Source organism: Silurus meridionalis, chromosome 1, assembly GCF_014805685.1.
Source record: "Silurus meridionalis isolate SWU-2019-XX chromosome 1, ASM1480568v1, whole genome shotgun sequence".
In the NCBI taxonomy this organism is placed as follows: Eukaryota; Metazoa; Chordata; class Actinopteri; order Siluriformes; family Siluridae; genus Silurus; species Silurus meridionalis.
This window is the reverse complement of record NC_060884.1, coordinates 17,983,110-18,009,879: the sequence shown is the minus strand read 5'-3', so window position 1 is coordinate 18,009,879 and position 26,770 is coordinate 17,983,110. Positions and strand designations below refer to the sequence as shown.

General features: G+C 39.5%; 1 protein-coding gene across 4 annotated transcripts; it reads right to left on the bottom strand.

Annotated features, from left to right (window-relative positions):
* Positions 1-56: 56 nt before the first annotated feature.
* setd5 (SET domain containing 5) lies at positions 57-25,301 on the bottom strand. 4 transcript variants are annotated; one of them, XM_046848658.1, is made up of 26 exons: positions 24,877-25,301; positions 13,526-13,786; positions 13,118-13,220; positions 12,414-12,685; positions 12,035-12,093; positions 11,722-11,909; positions 11,576-11,614; positions 11,183-11,428; positions 10,951-11,099; positions 10,598-10,715; positions 10,354-10,463; positions 9,975-10,224; positions 9,703-9,747; positions 8,905-9,123; positions 8,477-8,821; positions 7,912-8,157; positions 7,651-7,762; positions 7,295-7,554; positions 5,729-5,785; positions 5,090-5,569; positions 4,386-4,478; positions 3,051-3,325; positions 2,822-2,967; positions 2,616-2,713; positions 1,853-2,481; positions 57-1,806 (listed from the first exon to the last, which is right to left on the bottom strand). In XM_046848658.1, the coding sequence occupies exons 2-25, from the start codon at positions 13,594-13,596 to the stop codon at positions 1,906-1,908; spliced, it is 4,557 nt and encodes a 1,518-aa protein (XP_046704614.1). In that variant the 5' UTR covers positions 13,597-13,786; positions 24,877-25,301; the 3' UTR covers positions 57-1,806; positions 1,853-1,905. The 4 variants fall into 4 exon arrangements, with proteins under 4 accessions (XP_046704614.1, XP_046704615.1, XP_046704617.1 ...); XM_046848659.1 differs by having other exon boundaries at positions 12,414-12,655; XM_046848661.1 differs by lacking the exon at positions 4,386-4,478.
* Positions 25,302-26,770: the final 1,469 nt, after the last annotated feature.

The window sequence follows — 26,770 nt, the reverse complement described above, 5'->3', positions numbered from 1 at the left end:
GGAACGTCCACACTTTCACCTGTTAATCCAACCCAAAAGAAAAAAAATATCATGCGGCAAATTTAGTGTACTATATTTTCTTGGAACAGTATATAACACAATTTATGCAAGTACACATGATCATACATAAATGTTTTCTTGCTTGTTAACTTTTTTTCCTTTGTAATTAAGGTGCTGGTCATTTCTGGTCATAAAATCTTTTTTTCTTTTGAAGTCTTCTGTGAAAAGACAAAACATTCATGTTAATCAGTGAGTACCCTTGAGTCTTTTCCTAAATGGGGAGAAAGAACTCTGGCAGAAAATGCCAAAGGTCAAAATGTATCTCAAAGGCTGATCAAATGAACCTGTTCATTACCCCATCTCCTGCAAGGTCCTTTAACTGAGGGAGGAGGGGGGAAAAAAACAAACCAACAAAAAGTTGTTTCAGTTGATTTCTCGGTCACTGTAGATTTAGTCCATCTTGAGTCCACCCAACAGACATCCAAGACAAAAACTACAGTTCCCAAGATACAACAGTGGCATCCATTGCATTTGTTTTGAAATTCAGTTCCAATCTGTCATCATGGCACAACTGGGTGACCTCACCAATTGTGAATATCAGACAGACAAAAGAAGTACAGCATTCTGTATAAAAAAAAAAAAAAAAGACATCTGAAAGCAGCACTTTGCATGTAAAATACTTATGAGACCCCAGCAGCTATCTTTTCCACTTTTCATTATTTGTCTTTTTTGCCCTAATCAAACCATCCAGCCACACCTCCCTTTCTCCTTCCTTGAGTGGTGTATGGAATGCAAGGATTGGTCAAAGGGAGAGAAAAATAAATTCTCAACAATATGAAAATAAAAAAAATCCTGCAGGATTCAACAACTGTGAGGGGAATAAATCCTATAACGGAGTAAAAACAATATTTCTGCAGCTTACTTTTTTTCTTTTCTTTTTCAAAATAGTCCCGTGCATTTCTAGTAACCAAAGCAACATTTACTAGAACCCAGTTTTAAAAATGAAAATAAAACCAGTCCCATATGACAGCTATACATTAGAACAAACTGTTAATGGACATGTTACTGGGTTTCAGACAACCCTAAAGTCAGTTCACACAAAGACTGAGCTAACTGCAGCACCATAAGATCTGTGTTTGTCAAGTATTACAGAATGAGTCTATACAAAAGAAAAATGGATGCCAAGGGATGGAGCTAAAAACCTAGTGACAGATGACAGACTAAATGGAATGATAAGGAAGAAGCGAGACTAAGTGATTGAATTTTACCTAGATTCGTTCACATGGGTATATAAGAAACTCTTTTTGCTTGAAGAAATTCAGCTGTCAGTGAATGATATAGCAGAGTGACTTGATTTTAACAAGTGAGCAAAATGAATTAAAAGAGCACCAAATGTCCCAACTGGTCTAACAATTTCAACCTGGCTGCAGAGTATCAGCACTGATCTATTTCAGCATAGGTGTATGATTCAATTTTTTACCTACTAATGTAAATTAAGCACGAGTGTTAAATTTGAAGTTACATATGATTTAACTCTTGCTCTCCCCCCCATTACTGGTTATATTACTTTCAATGACTTGCAGGTTTATAATGAAACCCACGACAGACTACTTAGAGAATGCAGAAATGCAGGATTTTTGGTGAAAGAAAAAAAGAAAAACAATAAAGATAAAGAAAGTAAGAGGCGATCATTACAAGAGGCTGAGTCCATACTCCTCTGATGTCTGTACATCAAGTACCCTCCCCTAACCCAGTACTTATCCACAGGTTTAGTTGAGGAGGGTAACACACACACACACACACACACACACACACACACACACACACACACACACACACACACACACACACACACACACACACACACACTCATACATGCTCTCAAATACAAACACACAAAAAGTTCTAGTAGGTCCCAGAATGTGTCCGAACACCTGAACCCTGCATAGGGGGCTGCTGTAAATGCCGCTGTGGGTAGTGCTGTGCTCCACTGGCTGAGAGAAGCCTGCTGGCCTGCAGCACTGAGGGACTGGGGCTGCCTGCTTTTAGGTTTCGCACTGTGGGTGACTGGGTTGTTCTGAACGCGTGAGAGGCCTGGCTGCTAATGGCAGTGCAGCTGTCCGAGTGGCCCTGGCCTCTGGAGGACACACTCATAGACCCTGAAAGACTGTTGTTTAACAGGCTGGCTTTAAGATGGCTGTCTGGGTAGAGATGCGACAGTTCCATCCCTCCTGTTCTACTAGGATGGTGTAAAGTGCCCCCTGTATGCCTGGAGTCCACTGAAGGGGGTCCGGAGGAGAGCACATCTTGGGCTAGAGAAGCAGGTGTCCCCAGTCGGGAAGGATGGTAGCCCTGAACTACTGATGAAGAGGATGGTGAAGGAGAGGAACTGAAGGAGGGGTGAAAAGGAGAAGAGCCACTTTGCTGGTGATAGGTGGAGTTTTCCAGATGTAGATCAGACTCTGCCAAATGGGGCTGCACCTAGGCAATGCCAAAGATTTTAGAAAAGGCCAAAACACATGCACATAGAAAGTAAACATTTATAACACACAACAAAAAATTGTATATGCTGTACTGAAACTGTACAAAGTAAAAACATCCAATAACAGTTCTACCTGGTGTTGGTGTACAGATGGGCTGTAACTTTGAGGACTTCTCATTGGGGAAGCCAAAGTTGAGCTCTGGAGAGCATATCTATCCTCTTCCATTCCATCTGTCCGTGCAAACACACAATTACAACTATTTAACATGTACACAAAACTGCACATCCACACAATAAACAAGATTTGTAGGCAATAAAAAATAAGATTTGGTTCTATACCTATATCTTTATCTCGGTTACTACCGTGCTCATTAGGTCCACCTTCGGGCTTTTGAAGGATCCGGTCCATCTTTATATTGCCCCTCAGAACACGCTCTAGAACTCCTTGCCCTTCCCTTAATCTCTCCACTGATGTTGGCACCATCCTAAAACACAAACATTGCATCAACTTATCTTTATTCACAGTACAAATATACATTTTGAGTCGTAAATGTACAGATATTCTTACCAATGGCTCGGTGTCTGTGAATGATTCCCTATGGTGGTGCTGAGATCAGGAGGACTGACCTCCTCTATTTGTGGGAATGGCTGATGGGCTGGAGAAGAAAAGGAGCTGTGTGGGGAGGCGGGTGGCTGCAGCAGTGAGCGCGGCCCAACGGGGGATTCAGCAGTTTGGCACAGCAAGCCAGTGCGCACAGGGGTACCAATGGTGCCGCCAGCAGAGCACACGGGCTCAGGTTCCCGTGTACCCTGTTTTCTTTTTCGATATTCCAGCAAAGATACCTAAGAAATAAAAATTATTGATTATAAATACAATATAAAAAAAGTTACCAAGTTTTATATAAACATCCACATCTGAGTCAGAGGACTGCATGTCACACACGCACATGCACAATAAATGACCAAAATATCCTGGATGTAACAATGGCACCATCCACAGACTCGATGAAAATGAGAATGAGAATGGTAGAACATGCAGTATTAACCAGCACTTTGTTATATTCAACAATAATCTGCTTACAATCTTTTTTTTTTTTTAATGGATGTCACAGGACGCAACATTTCTCCTGTTTGTTTAGTTTCACACAAGCACAATGGCAAAATTTATGAACATTCTCAGCATATATGATCAACATATACTCAGTAGGGATGCACCGAAATGTTCTAAGACAAATTTGAATTTCTGTTAAATGTCTATTTTTCATGATCATTAACAAAATGTGTGAAAATACAACCATTTACATCATTTTTTTTATACCATTTCAAGAGTCCACTGAAGCAAGAACAGGTTTAAAAATGCATTTTAAATTTCATTTTCCAACAACATCCAATAAGCAGCACAAAGATTTGCATTAGCAACTGACAAAACCTCTAATGACATGTACATTTGTTTTATTGGTGTGAATAAAATAGTTGTGTATTGCGTGTTCCTTTGTGCTTTATTTAAATATGTGCCATAGAGAAAAAACAAATAAACAAACAATAAAATGTATCTATGCAACATTACAAAAATGTTTTTATGCAAATACAACATAAATGAAAATGATACATTTCGGTCCTGAACTTCAGTAAGGCCACGGTTTTTATTTTTTTATTTCAGTGCATCACCAAAAATAAACATTAAAAAGAAAAATCATAAAAATTAGAATAAAAACTTAGAGTGCACAAGTACATTTTTAACACAAATGATGCACATGTTGCTATGTTTGTAAAAGAAACAATATGTAATGGCTTTATGCGTGTTAAACGGGTTTTGGGCAGTACAGGTAAGGTGTACTGTATGCTTATGCAAACAATATCCACATGCACACTTCTAGATGGAGGCCATGTATTTAATATTCACCATATTCTGCCCTGGCTTGAATTCACGCCTTACAGTTAGTGCCTGGTAACTAGGCAAGCCTGGCAGCTGACTAACGCCACTTCCCATGGCCCTCTGCCTTGAAAAAAGTGAAGAAGAAAAGACTTTGCAATAGTTTTTGAGGAACATGTAATGGAACGAGAGAAGATATGATGGGAACAGGGAGAGAGAAAGAGAGAAAAAGTGTCCTGATTTGGTGCTCACACACAGAGACAAGACATCACTTTGTGATTGATGCAGTGTCAAAGAAATATCTGTCTAGGCTTTGGTCTTTTTAAGCTTAGTCAGTACAAATGACTTATTTCATTTGTCTTCAGATGAAGAAGAACTTTATTTGTGGTTTCTTCTTCCTAAATAGTTCCACTGTCACTAATATGGAATATGATCTGTGCCAATCTGTGCCAGGATTCAGCAAGGTTCTGAACTGACAGTACAATGTGCAATCGTTCAATGCTCTTTATTGATGTTAATATCAAGTAAATTGTCTTAGACTGCAAATTTCATAATTTAATGAGATCAGCAGCAGTGGAGTAGCAAAAAGCCAGTACAAATAAGTCTTGTTAAATGTACTTCAATACTCAGTAGAGGGTGACATATGCAGTGTCGTTTAAATTTGTATGTAATTCATATGTTAAATAATCAAAAACAATTTTACATAAAAGACAATTGGAATTAGGATGACTTGCCTTCTTCTTCTGTGGTGGGTTGCTGGTATGAGGTGGTGTACCACTCCCAAACTGAGGCTCAGGGTAGGGTGAAAAGGAACCAGACCCCGGCTCGGTCATTAAGCCCTGGCCACTCACAGAACTGAAGTAGGATTCAGCAGGAGAAAAGCTGCCTTCTGACTGGGAATGCCTTCTGTCAGTCACAGGACCAGTGGTCAGGTTGGCATTGAGAGGAGAGCAGGTGTAGATGAGGTTGAACTCTGTCCTAAAGACCTGCTCTCGAACCTGTGCCTCATTTGGGCGTGAGCCCAATGAGGAGTCACTGGCATTAGATACAGGGGCTGGTGTGAGACACACACCATCTCCAGAGCCAGACAGAGATTCTGCTCCAGTCAGGGGAAAGTCGTCAGATGGGGGAGCTGGACTGCCAAGAGCTGATGTCACGGAAAGTTCAGGAAAGGTGGTGATCCGTGGTGTATCAAAGTCTGGTCGCAAACAGGGCTGGAGAGAGTTACAGAGGTTGTCAAACAAGAACACAAAGGAGTCACTCACTTGGTCTATTCAACACCCATACATACATACATACACACACACACACACACACACACACACACACACACACACACACACACACACACACGGCTCAAATGTCTGTCGTACCTCTGGAGAAAGAGACTCTGGTCTGTGTACAGGAGATGCCTCAGGAGATGAGATATTCTATAGAGATGAGCACAGTTGATTATTTATTCCATTCTACTGCTACAGTCACAAAAAATACAGTTACTTAACACCACAGAGATCATAGCAAGAACAGATTTTCTAACAAAGAACAGTACAGTCTTTAATTAACCAAATCACTAGCTACTAATTTTGTATAGAATATATGATCACAAAAGACAACACAACTTTGTATGAGAAAGGGAAGAAAAGAAAACCTTAGTCAATGTATATATATATTTATATATATATATATTTATATATATATATATATATATATATAAAATGAATGTGTGTAGTATTGTATATATTATATTGCATTATATATATTGTATATATAATATTATACATAAAACACACATTTTATATATATATATATATATATATATATATATATATATATATATATATATATATATATATATATGTGTGTAGGGCTGCTGCTATCGATTATTTTAGTAATTGAGTATTCTAATGATTATTACATCGATTAATCGAGCAATCGGATACAAAGTACTTTTTCTTTATTAAAGAGCAATACTAAATAAGAGTGAGAAAAATAAAACAGGCCTCTTAAAATGAAACATGTAATTTGTTGTCTCTTTTTAGAAAATTATTAATGATTATTATAATTATTGCTGAAGAAAAATACGAGAATATCTGTGAAAACGAAACCCATTTAGTGCATTTAATTGTCACATTATATCAAAATACAAATAGTGCGTTCAAAAAGTCCCTCTGCAGTGAGCGCGTAGAGCAGGGTATGGGAAAATAATTTAATGAAACTCATTATTTTATTTTCACTCATATGTTTATTTATTAAATCTTGCACAGTATTGCAATGTAGTTTTTCTTGAAAAGCTGCTTGGAATTTTCCACACACTATATCTGTGTATTTATCGCCTTTAAAAACTTGCTCCACTCCCTGCTCTATACGGCCACTTCAAATTACTTTGAAAAAGGTAACCGAACTGTACAGTGTTTTCTTGATGTTTCAGTTTGAAATTATCCCAAACTTTGGAAACTTGTACTTTGGAAACTTTGGATGTAGTAGCATGAAATTTTCCCTTCACTTGAACCAGTAGACCCAAACCTGTTCTAGCATGACAACACCTTTGGGATGAATGTGAATGCTGACTGCACCCCAGGCCTCCTCACCTCACCTACAGTACATCAGTATCTGATATTACCAACACCCCTGTGTCTGAATTAACACAAATCTTCACAATCTTTCCAGAAGAGTGGAAAGAATTATAAGAGCAAATTAGGACTAAATGTGGAATGTGATGCTCAAAAAGCACATACTGTACTTATATTCCAATATAGGGGTGTGTGTGTGGGTGTGTGTGTGTGTATATATATAATTTTTTTATTTTTTTATTTATTTTTTTTATTTTACACATATACACAGTACATTAAGTGAAAACTGTGTTGTGCCATACTCACTCAATTTTGAACACACAAACTGAAACAGAAAATACCTGTGAAAAGATGTTCTTGTGTTCTTACCTCAAACTGTAGAGGTGTATTGCACCGGCTGGCAGGAAGAGATGGGAGTGGGGAGTATGGTGGCACACCACCATTCTGTCTCTCTTCCTCAGCTCCTAAATACAGCGAGCAGGAAGTGAGGAGAGGGTGCAGCAAGCTCACAGGGGGCTCAGATGGCAGTGGAGGTGTGATGGGGGATAAAGGTCGAAGCAAATGATCAGAGGGTTGCACCATTTCTGGTGCATACTTCGACTTCCTCTTTTTAAAAGGTGCCAGTAACTCTGAGAGAAGAAAAGTGAAGTCAGTAAAACTGGACACAATATGATTCTTAAAATATCTAATGAACAAAACCTCTTTGTTTTTTTGGTTTTAATTACCAGATCTGGAGGTGGTGCTGCTGCTGTTGCTTTGGTGTGAAGAGTTGGACTCTGTTCCATCCTCCATGGAAAGGGACGACATGCTCTCATCCTGTGCCTGCTTTATCCACCTCTACAAAATGGAAGTAAAAAGTACTCTATAGTCAGTAGCAGAAGACAGTTGGATACTATTCATTTTCAACTACGAAACAATACACCAAAGGCTTAGATTATTTTGCAAACACTATGATTTCTGAAACCTCTGTCTAAAATCTCACTAACTTTCTTGCAGGAGCCGTAAGCGGGATCAACGACAAGAGGTCGGCGACGTCTCTCTGGGTTGAATGGGGAGCCGAAGCGAATGTAGTGTTTGGGGTTGGTACAAATGAGGGATGAGTGTGAGAGGCCTGGCAGCATGTTGAGTGTAGTAGCCAGCACAGTGGGGTCTGTGGTAATGCGCAGGGGCCGCTCTGTCGGCTCCTCAACACGATCTGGGGCTTTGTCATTTAGCCATTCCGTCACCAGATACTGAAAAGGGGTGGGGCGGAGGGGGGGGGACAGAGCATATTATTATTACACAGATCAATAAACTAAAAAATAAAAGGATTCATAACTTTAAAAAAAAAAAAAAAAGCAACCATTATGATTATTTAACAGTGACAATTTCTTTGTGCATAACAAGCTGTATTATAAGTCATTTAATTATAAGTAATTAATATCATAATTTGCATGGAGCATGGAGATCGAATGTGAACTGTTGTCTAATTTCATAGGTTATAATTTTGAAGACATTTGAAGTGACCAGAATCAGAACAGTTTAAATAGTTCTTAAAAATTTAATCCACACCTTTTTTGTTTTGGGACATCTCAGGCCTGCCTTACTGCTTAGTGCTGTGGATGAGACTCCATAGCTTTCTCCATCCTGAAGCTGTCCAATTCCCAGAGCTCCGTCCCCAGGCCCCAGCTCACCTGTACCAGCTGCGGTGCCTCCCTCTTCCCCACCTGCTGATCCGGCCTCTGCTGCCTGTTGTGCTAGAAGAGCCTGCCTCTGGCGGCGTGCCCGCTGGGCAGAGCTCGCCCGATTGCGAGAAATGCGACTTTTGGGCCGTGGTTTGGGACGTGCTGGGGGAGGTTTCGGAGCAGCAAGATTTGCAGAAGTTTGCTTTTCTGACTCAGCCGTTGCAACTGGGTCCTTAAAGAAAAAAATTAAGAGAAAAACGATGAGTAAATAAAATTGGGCAAAACAGAAGAGATAGCAAAAGAGCATAAACTCACTGTTGCAAAAGATGTGCGACGTGTGCTAACTCCTCCAATCAACCCTGCATTTTGACCTGGGTTAGTGGGAGAGGAGGCTCCACCTTCCTCAGGCCCCAGACCTTCCTGTTTGAGGTCATCAAGCCCGGTACGTTCTGTACACTGAGAAACACGCTTCCTCCGCCTTTCCAAATTCTCAAACACATGCATGTTGGCCTCTGATTTCCGGTCTTCTCGAGACTGCAGTAGAGGTTGGACAGGTAAATAATTTAAATCATAGAAACATTAGCTACACACAAAACAAAAACAAAAGTCCTCTTCTATTCAAGACTAAATTGGCCAAATTTAATAAGCAATGTACTTAATATAGTAAACAAAGAAATTACATTTACTGAAGGAAGGAAATAAGACTAAACGCCCTGAATGGCATCATTCACACATTGGGGCTATTTAGTTAAATCCATTCATCCACCAATCAACATAATTTGAAAGGGCAGGAGGAATGCAGATACTCCAAAATTCACGAAAGTCATGACGGCACCAGAGTGAGGTGGCAATGCTGTTTATCCACTAGGCTGCTGAAAATTGTATTCTGGATGATTTTTGGGGAGGAACATTAACAAAAAATACTGGAAAAGGTAATTAGGCCATAAAAAGATATGAAGATTTTAACAATTCGATTTAAATTGTATCAATTTTTTTATATTAATTTTAGTAAGAATTCTTTTTTGTTTCCCCATGGTAAAATGTGTCCTACATAGTCTTTTTTGGCCTCATTACCCGTCTACTATTAGGAATGGGTGTTCCTGTTTCATCTACCTCATCTTGGCCCTCCTCTTGCTTCACACCGTCTATCAGACCCTCCTGTAGAGTCGAAGAAAATCATCTCAAAAAGTATACAATATACTCGTTGACACTTTCTGACAATTAAGGCAATATATTTTTTTTAAATCACTTTTTACACAAACAAAATCAAATATTCGTCTGTGCAGCAATAGAATTAGTTTAATCCAAAAGCAAACATTGCTATTAAAGTTATCAGGGTCTGAAAGATAAACGTCTATATCTCATCACATCAGCATGACACCTACCTCTGCTTCACTGGTTCCATGGTCCCCGTGTTCGTCCAGGAGCTGATTGCTATCATCAGACACGCTCCCAACTACCCCACTTCCCTCTAACTCTTTTCGCCGTGCCCGCCTTCTGCGAGTCTCAGCCCCGGGCAGAGAAGGAAGTGGGTTCTGCGGTGGGGGTAGAAGCGCCTCAGATGGGTTTTGATTATGCTTCTGCACAGGACAGTTCTGATTGCCTTTATGGCATGCGCAGTCCACCTTGTAGTTACTAGCAAAAGAGATACGAAAGTATTAATACAAATGTGTCCGTCTATCTTAAATTTAATACTTCAAAATTCCAAATACAACCTATAGCAAAAATTTTAAGAAATGGATATTGTAAACTTTCCATACTGACCAGCTGTTAAATTCGTAATCAAAGCCAATTGTGACCTCGGAATCTTTGGAGATTTGAGTAACTGCGTAAATACACAGGTGAATCATCCCCTCTGCAATCATATGACGCACCTGAATGTGTATAAGAAAGTAATTAGTCAGGAAAAATTTTATTAAGCAAGTTATATATTTCTAGAAATAATATTTTAAAAACATTCTATATCAGTAAACCTGTCTAGCATGTCACCCCTTAACTATGTACTCACCTCAGCATTGGGTGTACAGGATCTCCGGATGAAGCGAGCATCATTGCCAAATGTCCGTGCGTCTACACACATTTCTACCTCATTAAACTTAGAGTAGAACAGGACAAAAGGGTAGGGCCTAAAATGCACACAAACACACAGCCATTAAATTGTTTAAAAAATAGCCAGGTCAATTATAATAAAAATATAACTCATTATTAAATTGTACATGGTAAACCATTTAAAAGGCTAAAAAAAACCATTTAACATTTAAAAACAGACATTAGTGTTTAAGTAAAAGTGATCATTTTCATCGATGCCTACAAGTGAAACAATTACGCATATGGTTATCATTGAAATTTTAGTTCACTCACTTTTTAAAGAAGTGCCCATTGACCTCAAACTGTTGTTTGAGCATGACTTTGCCTCTGTACTCAATGATGAGTGTGTCAGGCTCCAGGTCCCGTGCTGCTCGCAGGATTTTCCTGTGTTTCTGCACTCGTGTTACACGACCCAGCTGTAACTACACATATAAATGTATGTTAGGTTGTTAAAACTAGTTTAGTGCATGCAAATCTGTTTTTTACTCCATGAAAATGACTGTACCTGCATCTGAGAGCTCAACACAGTGTTGTTGCAGGCCAGCTCTGTGCGGTTGATGGTGTCCATAGCGAGGGTTGCTGGGTTTGGAGAGCTCTTGGTGGCAGAGTGATGGAGCTGGAGAAGTGTTTGAACATCAGCACTGTACTGATTGGTCTGAGCCTCTTCATACTGATCTGTCCACTGACGAATACGCGTCTCCCAGCCTTCAGCCGTGTTCTCATCCAACACGCTCGCTTCACTGGTGGAGTTCTATTTAAAGAGGAAAAACAGAAATGGCAAACTTATGTTTCATTCTACAAATCATTTTGGATAGAATATTTACAAATTAAAAAAATTTAAAAACATTGCGCCATTTGCATGTGTTAGCAGGTAAACACTACCGAATGAAGTTCTCACCTTCATCCTTAAGGATTTTCTAGAGCCTTCTCTAAAGGCCTGTAGAATAATACATAGTTTAGATCAATGTAAGCATATAACATATGGTTTAGAATACTGGATAATCCCACCAATGTTAGCAGTAATGCATATGTGCTTGTATATACCTTGACTTTCTTGGCTTTAGGGGCGGCTCGTGTTTTCTCCGTGCTCTTCTTCCTCTTCTTGGCTTTGCTGCGTTTGACTCTGTTAACAGTGAGGGTGATGCTGGTGGGTGTGTGCTGAGTGGCTGTGTATGACACTGTAGCAGCTGAGACCTCCTCATCTCCACTCTCTGTAGCACTGCTTTCTCCTACTATAAAGACAAATATTTCCACATACAATCACATACTGAACATACCATTAGAAGAGTAAAGTTGCAAAATATTGACACTGCCACACTTCAACTTCTTGTGCAAGTGTGTGCATCTCATTACCCACCTGACACATTGTCTGTTTTCCGGCGCTGGCCATCCAGTCCTTTCCTCCTGTCCAGACCCCTGTACACAACACACTAGTAAGACCTACACACTAGTAAGGCCTACAGCTGCATTGCAATAGTTGCACCAATTGGTGCACCATAATGGTTAACAAATATATATGGCTATCTGAATAAACTTAGTTGCGTGTCACTTTACTTGAGTTATAGCAAACAACAAAAAACAATTCGGTTTTTACCTAAATTGCTTTTGTCCACTCATTTCAAACAATAAAATTCAATATAAGCCCTCATCTTCCATTTTTATATTTCATGTGGTGAGTTTTCTCAGGTTGTTACATATATTTTTGGTGACAATTATCACCACTTCACTGCTCTTACCTGCAGCTCTCGCATTTTATGAGGTAGCGATCTGACGTCAGGCGGCACTGGCACCAGCCTGATGGCACGGCACCCTCTTCCTCCGACGAGCTGTCGCTGTCGGCCGAGTTGTCAGGGTCGTTGGTGTGGAAACGGGATCGGGGACGGCCAAGAGCGCCATTGAGCTCCAGGCGGGGAATGATGGTCTGGGAGAGTGGGGAGGCAGGAGGGGTAGGAGGGGGTGGCGCTCCATAGTTATGATCCTGACAACACACAATGGAAGACTGTTGCATCTTCAAACAATGGTGTTCAGGTATCAGAGAGAAAGAGAGAGAGAGAGAGAGAGAGAGAGAGAGAGAGAGACACAGAAGAAGGAAGAAGGGGAAGCAAGAAGGTGGGAATGAAAAATAAAAGGTGGCATTCAAAAATCATGCAAGATTTAGTAGTTGCAGTATGGTATATAAGCATGGCTGGAAAAACTATGCAGTATTTCCAGAGTTTCAAAAGTAATTAAAATGAGCTTATTGCCTTATAATTATTGAATGGATCATAAAACAGTGCTTCAGAAAACACAATTGCAATCAGCGTGAAAACACAACAGTCTGTATATTTTTTTAATACAAGCTAAAGGATAGCACACACTATAAGCTGGATTACACATAATACACATCTACTTATTGCTTCACTATCACTTATACACATGCCATGCAAGTGAAGCGACTCACAGCATAGGGCAGGCCCCGGTATCCATGATTCTGTGCACTCCCACAGCTGTGGTTTGAGTAGGTCTTCTCATTCACTGCAGGACTCGCTTCCACTGACTCAGGACTGAGAGGGAGAATAAAGAACAGAGGGAGAATGAAGAACAGGAAGGGGGGTGTTTAATAAAGAACAGTAAAATATAAAACGCTGAAATCAGCAACAAAATTGGGAAACCTTTGCAAAGCTGACCACTAGGTGGCAATGGCACATAAACATGCAAGAGGCTTTCCACTCTATTTCAAACAATAATGGTTTGCTGTTTCTGCATAACCATACACATTATTAGCAACAAAGTAGATATATATTTGAATTTCTAATTGCTAATCAGCTAAAGTCTTTTAAAAGATTGCAAAAACAGATGCAGTACTCACTCTGATCCGGCGGCCATGTCTGTGTAAGGTGTCTCAGGTGTGGTGACTCCCAGTGCGATTGCTATGCTCATGACTTCAAGCACAGCGCCGCAAGGGAGGGGGGAAAGGGGGAAGGGGGGGGGAATAGGGATGGAGGGACAGGGGGAAAGGAGAGGAGGGGGGAGGGAAGAGGGAATCACGAAATCCGGATGGCAGAGACAGTCCACTCCTGAGGTGGCGTGCTGCAATGCCACTCACAGCACCTGACACACATCAGGAGACCTAGAGAATGAGTAACACAGTCTGAGTTACAAGTGTAGTTCTATATCCCTAATAAATTGGGGTGGCAACTGAGAGATCGTTTGATAAATATTGATCAACCATCATGGCAATAATGTAACTAATGTAACAAACTAATAAAAGGTCACCATTTGTACATTTTCTTTTTGGTTCTACACACTTTATCAAACACTTTTTCTGTGTGTGAGACCAGTGGTCTTGAGTAATGAGAGATGGTCTCAGATGCAGCTGCCCAGTTTTAGGCAGCCTGACCTGTATTAATTTCATTTTTTTTCTTTGTGTCTTGTTTTTTTAATGCCTGCTTTACTGCAGCATATTTATTTCTTATTGGGGATTGACTCCAATCAACCTCAATGTGAATTAATTCATTAAAGTCACTATATACAAACCTCAGCTCATGTGATTCTTCTCTCAATCACTTTGGCACCGAGTGAATGAATATGTTTCTATTCTTTAATTCAAAACCTAATGTTAACAAGGGTTCATCCACCTTCTCGGTTATCAAGCATTCTCAATCTTTTGTAAAATGATGTGGCATTGATCACACTGTATAACTTATCAATAATGAAATTCTTTGCCAACTATTTTTATTGCTGAATCGTCTAAATGTTGCTGATCAATTGTTGCAGCCTTAAATTAAATAGCTTCCCACATGCATGTTATTATTTAGAGGATAGCCTTCAATTAAGTCATATGTTTAAGTAACAAGACTCCATACAAGAAAGATTTTAACCTGGATTGTCACACTTTTAAAATATGGTGCTTGTACTTGATTACATATGACTTCTGTTTACACGATCAGATCACGAGACACATTTGCTCACATTTGCTCACAGTGGCACCTCAAACAAGTGATTCTGATCCCATAAACAAAGGGAATACTAAATAACTGTCAAGAGACAGATAGCAAACAGGGTAGAGGATTTGAGAATTAAATCTACAGAAATGTAAACATCCAGTATCCTTGTAACTTATGAAATGCTGAACACACTGACGTGGAAAAAAACGCAGAAAACAAACAAACAAGTAAGTATAAAAGCTAACAATTAAAATGCCAATTGTTTAATGTGAAATACAAACCAAATACCATAACTAAACAGATGCACACAGTTATTCAGGTACAATACACATGTACACACAGGGGCAAAAACAATGGTGCAGTATCTCTTCTATACAGAAGGGGGCAATACATGAATGATGCATTTGAACGGTTGTTGGTCAAAGTGAGGTTTAAACTTCAACATGCTCCAAATCTTAATGAGTAGGATTCAGGATTCATGAATTGTCCAAGCAGTCAAAACTCTGTCGTCACAATTTGTGCTAGATCACTTTTACAACTTTTGAAGAACACATTTCCTACAGTGCCAATACAATATACAAAAATAAAAAAAAATGAGCTTAAGCTAATAAGAACAGTGAAATGACATCAGGAATCTGTTATCTCAATAAAAAAAAAAAAGAATCAAAAATCACTGCATGATGACCTCATTATACTCAAACCAATAACCCATAAACTTCAGGGAACAATTACTCATGCAAAAGTTACAGCCCCAAACTCTCTTTAAGTTTGTACTTGATGAAGACATTTTTCACCTCTAATCAGGAAACATCTTAGCAGCCACATGAATGGTGTTCAGAAACATGTCCCCATAGATACAGTTGCTAACGGTCCATAGATACGGTAGACAAGGCCTGTGTGAAGTGAACACAACCTCAAATAGAAGCCAATAAGATCATCCCTACTTGTCTTTTAGTCTACCATTTAACTGTTCAAATAGTACCACTAACAAGTTGTCATTACAGTGACTGCTCAAGCCTGAGCTTGGATTTACAGGTCGGATCTTGTAAAACAAACTATAAATAGTTTCTTCAGTAAAAACTGAATACGTCATTTTCAATTCTGGAGGAAAAGAAAAGCCTTTGTTTACTACTGGCCAAAAAAAAGTTCATAATTTCCAAATATAATCCTTGTTGCACAGTAGGATAGTTATAACAAATGATTAAAAATGAAGTCAAATATTCCTATCTGGGTTCCTGGGGTGACATTTTTCACTTAAAGTAACACTCCATATTCTTATGATTTCCTGCTAGACTACTTCTGATGCATGTCAGCTACTGGTGTGGATTTTTAAACACGTTTGCCATTTCAACTGATGCACCGACACAGATGAATAAAATACTTATTTGCTAAGCTATTCCATACATCTTAGTGAGATAAACATATTTAGGAAGGCTCCTTCCTCTTAACATTCAAATGAAGAAGAATTGTTTCCATGTTTAAAATTATATTATATATAAAACGTAAAATGTTCAAAGAATTAAAATCTTTCTCAACAGCTCATTGTGAAAACATGCTGAATAAGCAATACCTATAAAAACAAAATCTGCAAAACAAATTTGAAACAGCTAAATGATTTGAAATCTGCCACACTTACCCCAGCTCCAGTTACCCATCATGCAATTCTAAATATCTATTTAGAGACAGAATGTGAGATCATGTGAATGTAAAGACAATGGCTACGTGTTTTTTGTTTCTTCACGAGGAGAAATTGTTCTCGTCAAGATTTGAAGAAACTAAATGAAGCATTGCTGAATGACAAAATACAAATGAGTATAAAAGTAACAACCATGTAACGACCTCTTCTGTCTGCCTTAATGTCTATCTCATTTTCATGTTTCACACAGAGTCTCTCCTGAAAGCCAGTTTCAGATTACTGTCAGCCCCTGCCTAACACGCACACACACACACACACACACACACACACACACACACACACACACACACACACACACACACACACACACACACACACACACACACACACACACACACACACACACACACACACACACACCTCAAGAGGCCATTTTGGGAATGAGACAATGCCTATGTTTCAAAACAGCTACCTTTTTACGATACACTTAAATCATGCAATACAGTCTAGTAAATGGGTTGCTAAGGTTTTTGGTTCAGTGGACACACGTTTGCACTGGGCTTGTGGATGCCATTGTATGTTTTTAGTTACGCCCTATTATATGCAGATTTTGTGTCTGATATTAACAGCATTTTTGGCACACAGTTAAATACAAGTAACCATATTAGGATTAAAAACTGTCTCAAGTCCCTACATTGGACAAATTTCAGCAAGACAAAGCGGACATAAAACAGGGCTAAGCAGAATCGTGGAAAATCTATTACTTTTCCTGGAGAGTTTTTTTCTGTGTACTTGCATCCAATTTTTAAATAAAGCAAAACCAGAAGTAACATGAAAGACTTCTCCAAAACCTGCAACAATTAAATGTTAAATATTTACAAACAGGTTACAACTTTTTCATATGAACTTTAACAATTAAACTGATCCAAAACAGACTTGCAGGAAACCTATACTTGTCTCATTCCATTAAAACCAATGGGGTCATTATTAAACCCCTGTTTGTTGTCTAAAACCTGGAAATTATCATCGACCCCACACTGGGGCTCTTACAAAAATACAATTAAAAAGGGAACTATTTCCACCTCGTTCAACCACTGCTCACATTTGCTACTTGACAAAAAGTAAATAATGCTACAATTTTTGCACATGCTTTTATTACCAGCAAACTACATGAAAGATTGGATGAAAATATTTTTACTGGTCAAAAACCATGCAGCAGCTTCAGTTTAAAATCAGCATCCTGATCCAAAAACTACATGTGTGACAAGTTTCGTTCCATATCAAATATAAACTCCTGTTTATGACAGAGCAAGATTGATTATATATATATATATATATATATATATATATATATATATATATATATATATATATATATATATATATATATATATATATAGAGAGAGAGAGAGAGAGAGAGAGAGAGAGAGAGAGAGAGAGAGAGAGAGAGAGAGAGAGAGAGAGAGAGAGAGATTTATACATGTTAGTTTCTCCCAACACCAATATATTTACTCACAGAACATAGTGCTCATTGTTGTCCCCAGTTTTCCCCAGTCAGGTCTTTCTTTTTAACTTTATATCACACTGCATCAATGTTCTAATTCCTCTTTTAATGCAAAAACTGACATTTTTTTGTTCTTCCTTGTTGCTGTTTAATAAGCATTTGCTCCAAAGTAAACAGGATTAGATTTGGATTGGTGTCATTCCGATCCAAGGATAAAAAACAGACAATGTTCGCATCCAACACACTGCACCCATCTGTTGTAAAGGTCACATTTTGGAAGCCGCAACACATGCTGCATATACATCAAGGGTGTATAGGCTTAAATAGAACACGTGCTTAATAAATGTGTTCATTTAAACCTGGTAAACCTGTTGTTGAGCCAGAACCCATTAAACATCGTTTCCCCGGCTGTGAACCATTACCTGGTTTTCATGGTAGTCAGGTTTCACTTATATTTTGAACTGAACATTTAGAACAAACTCGTTTACTAAACTGTAGCATAACAGCATTCATGGGACAACCAGAAACGTCTCTTTCTAAATCTTCATGCTTTTTGTTTGAAGTTTTAATAAATGCGGATAGGTTGTCTTTTAAACTGGCAATTCTCATCCATCCCAACTCTCTCTCACCTTGCGTGCTGAAGGATAGGCTCCAGATCCACTGGGACAGTTACAAGAATAAAGGAGTTAATAAAAATAAACTAATGAACAGCCTGTATGCAACCTCCTGAAAGAAAAGAGGGTTGGGGTTCATGCTTAAGCACCCCACAATGCAGCAGGCTTGAACCCACGACGTTCTAATCGGTAGCCGAGAGCTTTAATCTCTGAACCACTACCATTACAATAGTAGGGTAGTAGGGGAAGTAGTCATAGTCATGTTTTCTCTGTTTTATTCTCGCTCTTACATCTCCATATATAAGTTGTCCTTGCCCTTCCTAATTAAATTACCAAGCATTTTTCCATACATGTTTGACCCTCAGCTTGGACTGACATGGAGTTGACAACAATGTTTTAGTTTTAGTGTAAGGATGTGAACGTATTAGTTTGGACATTAAATGTGGGGGTTTGCTTTTGAACTTTCCTCTTAACAGCAAAAATCCAAAAACCCATTTTGTAATTACATTTGAACCATGTCTCAAAATGTGTACAAATGCAATTGCTGGTATTTGCTAATTTGAAAATGGGCATTTTTGGAAAAAAAAGTGGGGCCATTATCAAAATAATAACATATTTCCCCCCTTATGTTGGCCAAGTAAAGACATGGGAGAGTGAGAAACACTATAAATAATGACAGCAGTACACTACAGTAATACAGGCAAGCTGCACCATTAAAACATCAAATTCCCTAATAAAAAAAAACACAGTGCACAACCTAGCTCTAATATCTAGCCTAACACACACACACACGGATGACATCATCTCTCCCTGCACAGAAAGGGGATGGAAACAAGACAACCCACACACTAAACCAGACAAGCCCTACCCCCTACCCCAAATTCCACTGTAACATCCTACCCTGTCTGCACTCTCCTTCTCTGTCCTTATGGTTCTTGGAACAAGAAAAACTCAATTCCTGCACACGCACATTGTCTGTTACATCACTGCTCGATTTCTGCACGTTCATATAGAGTTACTAACGTTACTTTTATGACTAAATGAGATCACCTGCCCCAGAGACAAAACACGCTAATGTGATTTAACTCTTTTTAATGCTATTAGATTCGGTTCACTGGGGTGCTGCTTGCATGGCAGTCAACACGCAGCACCCATATAATGTCCGCCACGCTAAGGTTTATTTTTCCCTACAATACAAAAACAACCAGAAGGGAAATACTGTTCTGGACCCCTTTCAGTGGCCCTAGCTACAAGACAAACATTTTGCCCATTCTCTCAAACCAATTAGTAACTTAAGAATTACAAACCTCCTCGGTTCGAACACAAAACAGTCACCTGAGCACAAATGATGACATCAGTCTTTCCACATCACCGACTTGTTCAAACACAAACAAGCTTCTTGCTATCTGGGCAGCCATTTTGCCTCGGGGAACAATGAATAATGTTTCCGTGTTTGACACAGTAGAAAGTAATAAAACAGGCAAAGGTAATACGATTTCAACACTCTGGTCAGCATAGAGACTGTATGATTGTAAGATTTTTCCTAACATATTGCTATTATAAGATACAGAATATTGAAACAATGAGCAAGTCTCCTTCCTAAACCCCTTTATACACACACACACACACACACACACACACACACAAGTCCATATTACCTTAAATAGCACAACTGCGATTGAGTAATAAAATTGTTCTCTCACTGGCATTTGCTCAATACCATTCACAGATTAGTTAAGCTGCACACAATTAAAAAGATTTTCAACATGTTCGCATTCCATGTGATGACAACACCCTTTAAGTCAATACGTTTTGCACAATGACTGGCTATTTACTCTAATAAAAGAACTGTCTGCTTGGCTCTTGGCTCACTATAATCAAAGAAATAAAAGAATATCAAAACAATTAGGAAAACAAACATTATTTCAGCGAAATCAAAACAGAGTATCGAAAAATATAAAAGAAACATAAAGTGACTGTTTTTTTCTTCTGTGATAATTGTTAAGCCACGATGGCAGAATTTTCCATTTCAGCCTACTGTTCATTAGACTGCACCCAAGGCAAATAAGAGGATGAGGGATGCAAACTGTCCAATGATTTTCTTTTCCCACCCTCTCAAATATGTTCGCTCTTCACTGCACAGCGGAGCACAGCCATGAAAACACCACCCCCACCAACCTTAAAGCAGAAACATATGTGTGCACACAGAGTCCAATCTAAGGACATGGCTCTTATGATTGGCTGAGAAAATCGGAAACTGCTCCAATCCTGAAAAGCAGAGCGGCAGGCGTCACACATCCAAGTTTTAACCCGATTGTACTGCACGGCACAGCTGTAAACATGTTCAGATTTCGCTATTGAGCTCCACAACCAAAAAATGTATTGAACATATATAAGCTTATGAAGACGATAAAAAAAACATGCTCTACCATATGACGAATCTGACTCACCCTTTTCTTTACACAGCCTGTTGTTTTTTTTGTTTGTTTGTTTATATAAAAAAAATTAATTTGGCCTCAAATCATCCCAATTAGACTGGAAAACAGTCTTTCATGTCCTGCTCTTTTTTAAATGATAAGAGGCTTAAGTGTAAATAATTAGTAAAGGGGCTCTGTGGATCCTGTTATCAAGGATCTACTTATGATTTCCCTCATCTCTTTTCCTCTCTAAACAACCAGCCCTCACCCCATCCTCTGAGCAGAAATCCTGTGTTTAAGTGGCCCTTGTTTCAAACACAGGCTGAGTACAGACTGATAGGGGTAGCTAAGAAAACGCTGGTTTTATGTTTAGCGTTTTCTCTTTGCATCCCAGAAGCTTCACAATGAAATGGTAAAAACGGTACAAAATTACGTTGTATGTCAAACCCATGACCTTACATTATTTCCTACAATTCTTTCCACAACATGAACATACAAAAATTCATTCATGCACATCACTTGTATATTACACAAGGCAGTCAAACATGAGCCAAACACAAGATACCTAATGCAGATAAGAGTCGTGCAGTGCATTTTGCGATCTGGAATAACATGACGATCAGTTGTGCATTTATTTGGAGCAAGTTTTCCCACATTCACAACATATTTATAGATTCATCCTCAAAAGATCGGTTTTATGTGGATTGAAACAGTGTTATTTTGAACATAATGACAACTAAGCATTCAAATTATTCACGAGTAGTGTTAGTTGAAAGGTAGTGAACAATCAAACTGAATAAATGTTTCTTCTTTTATCCTGTACAATATTACTATTTCATGAGCTTTTGGTCTATATTATAGCAATGAAATGTCTCACAGAAATAACAGGAAGCAGCTCAAGCACGCAAACAAACGTGTGCAGAAGCAACAGAAACGAGTGAGAGAACAAGGGAATAGGAGTGAGAATGTGAAAGAACTGAAAACTGTCTGCTCTCACTGAACATTCCTTCAGATCATCATGTTTCAGTGCAGAGAGGGGGAAAAAAAAATGAGGCCCACTTTTGGGGCAACAACAGATACACAAACTCAGAGAAATCTAAGCTATGGTTAATATTCAAAAGCCTTTTCCTTTGAAAAACTTTAAAAAATGTTTCACTTTTGGTTTGCCATCATAACCCAAGTACTGTGTAAATGATTAAAACTTACCAAGTGAATCGTTTTGGGAAAAAAAAGTTTGTAACCTTTATTGACGGGAACACCTGCCTCCAAATACCCTTTCGACAAGAGGTCATTATCCTGAAAGCCGAATGACCTTGGTAGTTTGAACTATTTGTTTAATAAAGTAGCAGAGCTAGTGTAAAATACATGCATGTTAAATTGACCCATCTGGGTTTATTATAGAATTGTATAGACAGGGTGTGGGAGTTCATTTAAAATAATAATAATAATAATCAAATCTAGACACAAATTTTGTGAGAAACACCAACAAAAAAAATGGGCTCTTTTAGACAGTCGAGTTTAATGGTGAGCCTTGATTTGCTTAGTGGTGAGCGTGTTTGTGCTTTTGCTCCGACTGCTTAATCTTTTGAAACTTCACAAAGCATTGTGGTTGACTGAGATAAGGTATGTGAGTGTGGCTTGGAGCTCAAATTACACATAGTTAAAGGTGGCCAGAAAGGCACAGAGACTAAAATAACAGAGAAACGTATTCAGACAATGCATGGTCTAGAATGCGCTCTCTCTCTCACACACACAAAACTGAATAATAGACAGTCTGGCTGTTAGCATACAGCAGTTATAACCAGTGGACACTACTACGGTATACATTTTCCATTTACACTTCATATCACTACTTACGCTAACTCTACTATGACACACTGTTCAGCTCTTGCTGCTGTTTGGGGCACGCTCAAGCGTATTGTGGAACCACTTCCCAATTTAACGCAACTGTATTTGCCAACAAGGCGTTAGAGGAAAATGGGAAACCCTCGCTCCTGTATTTGACCAGTGTCTAATGCCCTAATATCCTCCCTTCTCAAGTGCTGTCTAACTACAATGGCGGTGTGCAGATGTTTGCAGGGCTCGGGAGACATGTTATTTTGGTTGTGTAACAGTAACAAAAAAATATATATTTCAGGCACTGTTCTGGACACCTTTTTGTTCACGGTCAAGGAAAGCAGGGGTCCTGATAATGAGCTAATAAAGTAGCTAGTAGCCAGGCTGGCATGAAACCACTCACCCATCTAGAGGGTGTATTTATTATCTGCGAGATTCCTGCTAACATACTGTATGTGTGTTTTTACACCAGTGGAAAAGAAAAACCCGACGTGATGTTTTTAATACACTAATACCAATGTTTAGATCGAGGATTTTCTCAGACAAAACACGGTGTTTGGTCGACGGATTCGTTTCAAATAGCAGAAAGGCGATTTATTAATTTTTTTCTCCCTGAAACTCGCGAAAAAAAAAAAATGTGGATGTAAGTAATAATTAAACGGGAAATTCCCCGCTGGACGGAAAGAGCGGCAGCAAATCGTTAGCCAGCCATTGCAGCCAGACCCCCTCCTCCTCCTCCTCCTCCTCTCTCTCTCTCTCTCTCTCTCTCCTGTCGCTTCGACTCACTTGTTGTTGAAATAAAAATGGAGGCTAAAAAAGGAAACGCGAGCTCCCCTCAGAAATACCACCCATTTCTCATGGCCGCCGAACAGCTTGGGGGGTTGGTTCACGGGGGAGGTGGAAGGGGGGGGTTGAGAAAAGCAAGTCACCCTTCAAAGAGTTGGCGAGAGAGAGAGAGAGAGAGAGAAAGTTCACCATAACACACCGAAAAAAAAAAACCTACGAGTCTCTTTAACTAGCACCAAAACTTGAGAAAGGCCAACCTGAAAACGGGTTAGGAGTGCACGGATCCAGCACTGGCACGAGCACCAAGGCGACATGATCAATACTTCCGGAAACGATTATGCAACAAATACAACGAAATGTCCACAAATGAGTGTTCGAATAAAACCTAAAAAGAGATAACACAAATTTGGGGCAGAAATATATCTATCTATCTATCTATCTATCTATCTATATATATATATATATATATATATATATATATATATATATTAAAAAGAGTGATAAAAACAAAATAAGGCAGCACTTTGGGGAAAACGCACACATGCTTCATGAAATACCTTTTTCTCCACACGTTTCAACCCATCACCAAGACTCCCAAGTGGAAATACAGTTGTGTGTACTGTATTTCTCCTGACCTGGACGCTCAGGTTAATATCTCACCAGCCTTACAAACTCCTTGAACATGAACCATGATCAGGAGGAAACACCAGTGGAGGATCAACTATGACCCAGAATCTCAACCCATATGCTCAGGGTTGTCGTTTTACAAAGCCCACGGTGCGGCGAAAAACGGGGTAAAAAACAAAAAATAAAAATAAAAAACACAGCCCAAATTAAGTGTTACAACGCTGATCCACATGAGTCCTTCGAGCAAAGAATGAGCCAGCATTCTCCATCCAGCTAACCTAGCCAAACTGCCCAGTCTCACAGCTAGCTACTTTACTGGATCATTAAAAAAATACACGTTTAATGATCAATATCGCCGTAATAACACACACACACACTTCACCGTTCATCAAGTGAGCCTGGTGTTGTAAACATGGTGTGTCGATCCAAAAAAATGGCTAATAAGAGCATAATTACTACAAACAGCAAATGTTTACATCGCCAGCTCCTGTGGAAAAAATGCAGGTCTCGCAGCACGAGGAACTGGTCGTAATATTGTGAATATATGACTGTAACCAACAATTTACTAGCCTACTAGCTAAGTGGCTAACTTGGAGAGACCTGAAACATTGGGTCTATTTTGAAAAAAAAACGTTTGCACTGATATTCCACAAATTGTCAATGTTCATCTCAAACATCTCAGAAGACTCTATAAATCTTTAACACACACACATACACACACACGCAGTGAGGTAAGATAGAAAGCTAGCATAGCTAGCTAGAGAGCTGCCAAGTTATGCTGCAACTTTTGCCTTTAGTCATCCATAACATGCTAATATCTGTAAAATGCCCATAATAAAACATGTACACTTACCCAGTCCTTCATTCCAGCTCAGTTCGGATTAAATATCCTATTGAGGTAACTGGCTGTATATAAATATTCCAACATCAAAACGCATCAGACTGCGAGGCCTCTTCTTATGACCTCGGCTTTTCCTGCGAGCCTTAAGCCGAGAGGCAGCTCCCTCTCCCGGGGTCCCTTCCAAACTTCTCACTGTCCCTCACGCACTGAGTGAAAGTTTCATACCCTTTTCTGATTGGGTCATAGCACTTCCTTCAAGTGTTATTTTGAATCCCGGCTGGTTGCATCCATTTATAATGTTGTTTAATAATAATGATAGTCGATATTTATTTGGGGTAGGTACAGCTCTGTGTGTTACAAGGCTGTGATTCTAGCTCAGGTCCTGAACATTTGCAGTGGCGCCCATCCCCCTCCTCACCGGCATCGACCGCGGCTGCCAGCGAAACTGACACACAACCATAACACGGGGTTTCCGCGCGCCTCGAGCAGGGGCTCAACAACGGGGCGTGCCCAGCGCCCGAGTGCAGCCCGCTGAAATCCTATTGGTCTGAAATGCTGTCAATCTCTTTGACCGAGCAAACGCAAAAATGTGATTGGACGAGGGATGTGAAACGTGTTCGCTGATCAGGACGGGGCAGGACTTCGCTTTTGGGAGGGGTGGAAAGCGTAGTCAGCTTCTGCACCGCTCGGTGAGAGGGTGGACGGAGTGAATATAACGCAGACGACGAGAAAAGACTCGGTAGCTTTAAACGGATACTCGAGAGAAGTTAAAATTGAGGATATTATGGGAACAGTGGTCACGTTATCACATTTACACACGACGCGGAATTTGCAATTGCTTTCATTAAGGGATTATACTTTTTTCTTGTATTCTTTGTAATCTAAGCCTATTCAGCGCTAAAGGGAATAACCCTCAGCTTGGGTTAGCCATATAGCAGCTGTTTGTCCATAGCACGGGGTCTCCGGGGCCCCCATACCAGGGACTACGACATTAGAGGTAGGGTCAGCCCCACCTTAACCCCGCTATGAATGGAACATAAAGTGTCGGTCTTTATTGGACCTGGCATAGGATTGGACATAGATATCGACTTGTCTATACATTTACTGCCTGTGTTCACTTCATACAAGGGCAACAACTTTTCCGTTCAGACGCAGCAGGTTTTGGTTCTTTCAAAAAAGAAATCGATTCGAATTCATACACCATTTTTGGATATATTAAAGTTTCAGATTCTAATCCGTGTCTGGGTTTTTTTGTGTGCGCGCCCATTGTGAAGAAATAACCCACTCGACCGGTATAACCTGCACAATATTTCAACCATGAGAACGTGTTTGATTCGGAGCGAGACACGGCTGTGAATTGTCACTATGAATGAGACGCAGGAGAATATGCGATTGGACTGGTATTCCTGTCTCGGGTCACGTGGTGCGAGAGGCGCGCATTGATTGGCTGCGAGAGTTTCGTTCACGTCAGTTGTTGCAGTGACTTCTGAAGAAATGCGGGTACACCGAGGCAGGAAGGACGTGTACTGTACTCAATCTGATCTGATGATTCAGGCTCGTTTTACTTACATGAATCCCCCCAAAAAATGTGAATTAAGAATGATTTTACACTTAAGTGGAAAAGATCCATTTAACTTCTGCATAATCTAAACCGGGTGATGATTTATAATAAATTGTTAAATTTGATGGGAATTTCTACTCAGTAATCCTGTAATCATGTGGGATTAACTATATTAAGGATATTAAACATGTGACGTCATTCAAGGGTCAATACGGGGCTTTTTGCCAGCAGGGGGGATTTCTCAAAAAAAAAAAAAAAAAAAGTACAGCGCCTATTTATTTGTGCTGTGAAAAACGTCTTGTGAAAAAAAAATGCCAGGTAATGCTGGCTCCTGTTGAACTCCTT

Bases quoted from the DNA above. Each gene is read 5' to 3' on its own strand.
- setd5 (XM_046848658.1), bottom strand. From the start codon at position 13,596: ATGAGCATAGCAATCGCACTGGGAGTCACCACACCTGAGACACCTTAC. The intron at 10,225-10,353 runs GTCAGTATGGAA...CTCTTTTGCTAG, and splicing joins GATTACGAATTTAACAGCTG to TAACTACAAGGTGGACTGCG. The intron at 2,482-2,615 runs GTAGAACTGTTA...GGCATTGCCTAG, and splicing joins CATCTGTACACCAACACCAG to GTGCAGCCCCATTTGGCAGA.